The sequence below is a fragment of the Myotis davidii genome, unplaced genomic scaffold, assembly GCF_000327345.1.
Source record: "Myotis davidii unplaced genomic scaffold, ASM32734v1 scaffold687, whole genome shotgun sequence".
In the NCBI taxonomy this organism is placed as follows: domain Eukaryota; kingdom Metazoa; phylum Chordata; class Mammalia; order Chiroptera; family Vespertilionidae; genus Myotis; species Myotis davidii.
Genome location: NW_006298971.1, coordinates 17,426 through 23,939, shown reverse-complemented (window position 1 = coordinate 23,939; position 6,514 = coordinate 17,426). Strand labels below are relative to the sequence as shown.

Sequence of the window (6,514 nt, the reverse complement as noted above, 5' to 3'; positions counted from 1 at the left end):
TCGGTATTTTGTGGAAGAGCCACACTCAAGGGGCCAAAGAGCCGCATGTGGCTCACGAGCCGCAGTTTGCCGACCACTGGCCTAGAACATCTTGTAGTGCCAGAAATGAGTTATTCAATGAATGGAGGTATGTAAAAAGGACACCAGTCTGAAGGGGTACCACCAGCCAAATTTGGGACCATTAAGAGTATCAAAAGTAATAATAAAATAATATAATGCACTGATTTTTTAAAAATAATTTGTGAGTCCAAAGTGACACTCTTATTTTTAAAAGAGAGGGAAAAGAAAAAAAGAAAGCTCTCCTTTGCAGAAGAATGCTAGCTATGAATGTAAAAGAATTAAAAGACTCTCCCAATTTTGCAATCACTAAGGAAATAGCTGATTCAGGCAAGGATCATCAATAAATGCTAAGCCTTTCTCTGGGTGAAAGACTGTTCACAGAGAGTCACAGAGTCTCAAAGTACTAGGCCAAAGATGACTGAATTACAAAAGGAAACAGGCACTTATCCTGTGAAGAAAGCTAGAGAAGCCACCGTAACAAGATGATCAAACTAAACCTCACCAATAATGACACAAATGGACATTATGGTCTCCCAATGTGAGGCAGGGAGACTGCACAGCATCACCTGTATAGTATTCAGGCCCCACAATGTTTAACCTGAATCTAATCATGAGGAACAGTCAGACAAACCCAAGTTGTGAAGCATTCTAAAACCTACAATGACCAAGACTGTTAAAAAAAAGCCAACATCTGAAAAATAAAAAAAAGACAAAGATAATTTTTAAGAGATAAGGGATTTTCTAAACTAATGGAGACTAAAAATACATGGCAATGGAAACCATTGTGTGAACCTTGATTAAGGGAAATACTATAAAGAACATCACTGAGGGGAAAAAAATCACTGGAGTAACAAAGGAAACTTGAACATAGACTCTAAACTAGATAATATTGTGCCTATGTTACATTTCTAGAGTGGGATAATAGTATCAAGGCTGTAGGACATGCCCTGTTCTTAGGAAAGATGTGTTCAAGTGTTTAGGGAAAAAGTATCATGATGTCACTTCAAATAGTTCATAAAAGAAGAAATGATAAAGAGATAGATATAGACAGAATCAAAGCAAATGTAGCACATGTTCACAACTGGTGAATCTGGGTGAAGCTATATACAGTAAAAAGTGCCCCTTCTGCGGCCTTTCACCTGGGAATACGGTAACTGCGCAATAAAGCAATTCACATTTAATATTATTATTTCAGTAGGAGTCCTCTTTTATCTAATGTAATTGAGACTAAAAGTTGGTCAATTAAACAAAAAGTCAGAAGTCTCATTTAAAATAGGTATTTGGCCCTACCTGGTTTGGTTCAGTGGATACAGCGTTGGCCTGTGGACCAAAGGGTCTCAGGTTTGATTCTGGGCACACACCTTGGTTGCAGGGTCCTACACGGCCTGGGTCCTGGTCAGGCGCATACAGGAGGCAACCAATCAATGTGTTTCTCTCACATCAATGTTTCTCTCTGTCTTTCCCTTTCTCTTCAACTCTCTCTAAAAGATCAATGGAAAAATATCCCCAGGTGAGGATGAACAAAAATAAATAAATACATACATACATACCTGCACATTATTTAAGAAAAATAAATAAAGTTATATATATTTGGTCTGACTGGTGTGGGTCAGTGGCTAAGCATTGACCTATGAACCAGGAACTGACAGTTTAATTCCTGGTCAGGGCACATGCCTGGGTTTTGGGCTCAATCCCTAGTAGGGGGTGCACAGGAGGCAGCTTATCAATGATTCTCTCTCATCATTGATGTTTCTATCTCTCTCTACCTCTCCCTTCCTCTCTCTGTAATCAATAAAAATATCTTTTTAAAGTGTTCCTTTCAATACTTCTTCAACTTCAGCATGCAAGTTGAAAAATATGAATGTAGTCATGGGTGGGTTATAACACATTGAATGAAAATAATGTACAAGTCTAGGGTGACATACAAAAGAAAGAGAGAGAGGAAAGGAAAAGTTCTAATAATAGAAAGAATCAAAGAATTTTTTAAAAAAATACCCTCTGTAGCCCTTGTATAAGAACTGATACAAGCAAGGATGATCAATGGCTGTTAATAAGAGAATCACACAGTTTGAGTACCACATCCTAGATTAGTTATAAATCACAACAGAGAAAAAGTAGTTCAATAATGAGAAGATCTGGCAGACCAAGTGACCAAATTCAGCATTTCTGGTAATGGGACCAAAGGACATCATGCATCTCCTGACACACAGAAAGACACAAGATCATCTATGTAGTGTTGTTGCCAAAATGTTTACTTTGAAAATAGTATGAAAAAATACCCTAAAAAATCCAGATTGTGGAAAATTCTCCAAGACAAATGTTAATGTCATGAAAGACAAAAAATTGGTAGGGGGACTCATCTAAATTAAAAGAAGACTTAAGAGACACACAGCCAAATGCAATGAATGATCCTGTAGTGAATCCTAGAATTTTAAATCACAGCTCTAAAGGACATGTTTAGGACAAGTAGAGAAATCTGAAAATAGATTGCATAGTAGATATTGTTATTCAGTGTTAAATTTCTTAGGTGTTGTGGTTACATAGGAGAATATCTTTGTTCTTAGGAGATACATGCTGAAGTATTTACAGGTACAGTGTCTGCAACTTACTTTCAAATGGTTCTGCAAAAAAAAAAAAAAGATAAATAGGTAGAGCAAATGTGAAAAATATTAATAATTGATGAGTCTAGGTGACATACCTTAGTACAGGTGTTCATTGCACTGTTCTTTAAACCTTTTTGTAGCTTTGAAATTTTTCAAAATAAAATATTGAGGGGAAAATATATATACACACACAGGGTGGGGCAAAAGTAGGTTTAGAGTTGTGTGTATGAGAAACACTTAGTTTATTCTTGCACTATTATTTATTAATCATTGTGTTATTTTCCATATGAATAACTGTAAACCTACTTTTGCCCCACCCTTATGTATTTGGTAATAGATACTCAAAGAATCTCTAGGATATCAAAGGGAAAAAATGTGGCTCCCTGGGGGACAGAGAAACTGAATACATGTGGAGCAAGTGGGGAAAAAGAATTGTTACTATGTATCTTTAGACTATCTACCCCAAGACACCATGGATTTTAAGAGAGAGTGTTAATTTTATTTACACACACAAAATAATACTGCCAAATTGTAATTTTAAGATGCCCCAAAATTTTAAGACACAGACATTAAAATGTTTTCTGAAATATCAAAATGTTCATTTTAGTACTGATGAAAGTTGGGACATCTTTTCAAATTATGAATCATGTGAATGTATTTATTACCTGTTTGAAAAAACAAATGGATAAAAGTCAGGCAAAAGAGGATAAGCTGGCAAAGAATGAGAGGAAGCAACTGATGAGGCAGAAGAGAGTGGAGTCTCAAAGTCAGTAGACAGTGAACAAATACGACAGCAGGAAAAGGACTGGGCTGAAAATGTTCATTATACTCAGTAACAACAAGTCATCTGTGATCCCAAAAAGAATTGTTTTGGAAGGCTGGGGATCAGAGTGGCAGCCAAATTAGATCTATAGTTGAACAGGTAAGCAGGTGTAGACAGCTCTTTGAAAAAGGGTGCCTATGCCTAGGAAGAGAATAGAGAGAGATAAGGCACTAGCTAGGTGGGACATAGGGTCCAAGAAGAGATATGGCTGATGGTTGCTTAAGATGGAAATAAATAAGCTAGAGATGTGAAGGATCCAGGGAAAAAGTTGCAATTACAATAGACAGAAGTTAACCCTTTAAAGAGGAGAAGCATGGGACCCAGTGCAAGGAGGTAAGACAAGCCTCAATCCTAAAAGGTAGGAAGGAGAGCATGATGCAAGCAGATGCAGGCAGGCTTAAGGCCTTGGAAAGGAGAGTGAGAGTCCCATGTATCTGCTTCAATTTTTTCTGTAATATTGGAGACATGTTGGAGTTGAGAGGGAGAAAGTCAGAGTACAGGATCCAGCTAAGTTCATGAGCAATTACAACACAGCCTGAGAAGTGCTCTGGGAGAGCAAGTACAAAAAGCTGTAGGAACATAGCAGAGCACCTCCCTGATTTGACCTGGAGGAACCAGGGAAGGCTTCATACAGATGAATCCTGAAGGATGAGTAAGAGATGGCTAGGGCAAAAGAGAATCAGGAAAACAGGTGTGAAGATCAGGAGACCAACAGCCTAGTATATTCAAGGAACAGAAGAAAGTAGAGCCAAGAAGTGGGAGGAACAGAAAGGCAAAAATAGGGTTGATAAGTGGGAGGGGCCAAGGTCATCCAGGCCTTGAAGGCCATGAGCAGGATTTGAGCTTTATTCTCAGAGTCCTGTCAGCCACTGAAGAATTTTATTCTTCTTCTTCTTTTTAAAAATATAGAGTGTTAGCCCGGCCTGTGTTGCTCAGTGGTTGAGCACTGACCCATGCACCAAGAGGTCACTGGTTTGATTCTGGGTCAAGGCACATGCCACAGGCTTGAGCTCCAATAGGGAGGAAGGGAGAGGGACAGAGAGTTAGAAACATCGATGATGAGAGAAACATCGATCAGCTGCCTCTTGCACATCTCCCACTGGGGATGTGCCTGCGACCCAGGTACATGCCCTTGACCGGAATCGAACCTGGGACCCTTCAGTCCGCAGGCCGACACTCCATCCACTGAGCCAAACTGGTTTCGGCTAAAGTATATTTTTAAAAAGATTATGTTATTTGTTTTCTTTATTTTTTATCTTTCTTTTCTAATATTTCTACAATGGTCATATATCATTTTTGCAAAAAGACAAAGCCACTGGTTTAAAACAGCAGCAACTAGTGGAGAACATAGGGTTAGAAAGTTTTTTCCAGATAGGAGATGAGCTTATTTACAAGCTGGTACAGTTAGAAGGGAAAATAGCTGATGGACATTAGTATCTCAGGAGACAGAGGGCCAGCTTCCATAGCACAGAATAGGCATATTAGATTAGGATCCTTCCTTCTGCTGAGATTCAAGAAGTGGAGAAACATGGGTGTGGTTCCACTTCTCCCACAAACCCCCAATCACCCTTTCCATAAATAAAGGGTTTGGAGAGAGTAGCCCAGTTTGGAATACTCCTCCCATGAAATGGAACTAGGAGTTGTTGGGAAGAGGGAAAGGACTTTCTTTCTTTCTTTCTTTCTTTTTTAATAATCACAAATTTTTTTACTTTTTTGCAATAATCATAAAATCATGCTGACCCAACATTTCATCATTTATTATTTCTCATCTGATGTATTATTTACCTGTTACATTTTGATGTTCATTTGTTACTAATTAATTCCACTATGTCCTCCTCAGCCAAAGGTGCTATGTCTTTCATTTAGTTAATATGATGTAGTTTCATAGGCCAAACAGTATGCATGATGCATGTGGTAAGAGTAGAATAACCGTTCACTATTGTTAGGGAGCATGATCTTTGAGGATGTCTGGAAATCAGATCTTCCTTCAAAATTTGACAAATCATGAGTTAACTAATTGACAAATAATTTGAACTAAAGTGAAGTACTATCTAAATTTAAATAACAACTCTGTGTATTTGGCAAGGTTTCTCTATGCTATGACTAAGGTGTATGTAGCTATTTAATTGTTAATGTTTGGCCATGCCATTGGTCAACACTGGGGCTTAAATTTCAGGCCCTTGACACTCTAAACACTCGGTAAGTCGGTGTTCTCCATCTTGCTTCCCGACCCTTACTTACGTCACTAAAGAAATACCTTTATCTTTCATTAGTATTCTTCTATCTTCCTCCTTTCTCTCAAGAGTCCCCAGTGATGAGGGAAAGGATTTCTAAAAAAAAAAAAAAAAAAAAAAAAAAATGGTGGAGGGACAGCTGAGGCTGGGGACCCCGCATGGAAGTAGAACCAAACTGCTCTGGTATGTGAATTGCGACTTCTGCTGCTGGGTTGGGACACGCAGGCAAAGTGGCAGGTTAGTTGAGGGCATGGGCCAGAGAATGGTTAAAATCCTGAACTATGGGATCCAGATAAGACATAGAAGGTGTGATGCTCATCGTATAGAAAAAATGGAGGTATCAGAGAACGAGAGAGCTCTTTAGGGTCCCAAAGTAGGTAAAGTAAAAGTTGGACTGTGGTCAGAGTATACTGGAATTTAAGATTTCAGAGGTAGTCACATGCCAATAATGACCACACTCAGGAGTACCTGGTAGAAAGGGTGGCAGGAAGAGGCACTGCCTCCCATGAGACAATGGGATGTGGAGTGGGAGACTTGTCCAGCACTGAAGTCCTCCAAGAAAAACAACGAAGAGAGACAGGGAGCTAACTGGGTAGTAACTGGATTCTAGGGGGCTTAACACTAGATTGCCCAAGGAAGTCATTTTGACTGCTTTTTAATTTCAATTAGAAAAACAATGATGTATATAATGACAGAATTTCTTAGAATTTTGTGACTTTTTATACAACATATAAATGCGTTTATTAATAATTGTAGTTACCTCCCCCCTTGTTCATTTCCGGTATATATATATG

The 6,514-nt window shown here is 38.6% G+C and overlaps 1 protein-coding gene across 3 annotated transcripts in view; it reads right to left on the bottom strand.

Moving 5' to 3' along the window:
• SCAMP5 (secretory carrier membrane protein 5) overlaps positions 1 to 6,514 on the bottom strand; it is a 27,894-nt gene that overhangs the window by 16,627 nt on the left and 4,753 nt on the right. The window contains exons 2-3 of one of the 3 annotated variants that reach the window (XM_006774564.2): positions 5,744 to 5,816; positions 2,670 to 2,681 (exon numbers count right to left, since the gene is read on the bottom strand). In XM_006774564.2, coding sequence (XP_006774627.1) covers positions 2,670 to 2,681; positions 5,744 to 5,756 — 25 coding nt within the window. In that variant the 5' untranslated portion in view covers positions 5,757 to 5,816. Of the gene's footprint in view, positions 1 to 2,600; positions 2,682 to 5,743; positions 5,817 to 6,514 lie in introns of those variants that run through there. The other 2 variants (XM_015571025.1, XM_006774565.2) reach the window with 2 other exon arrangements.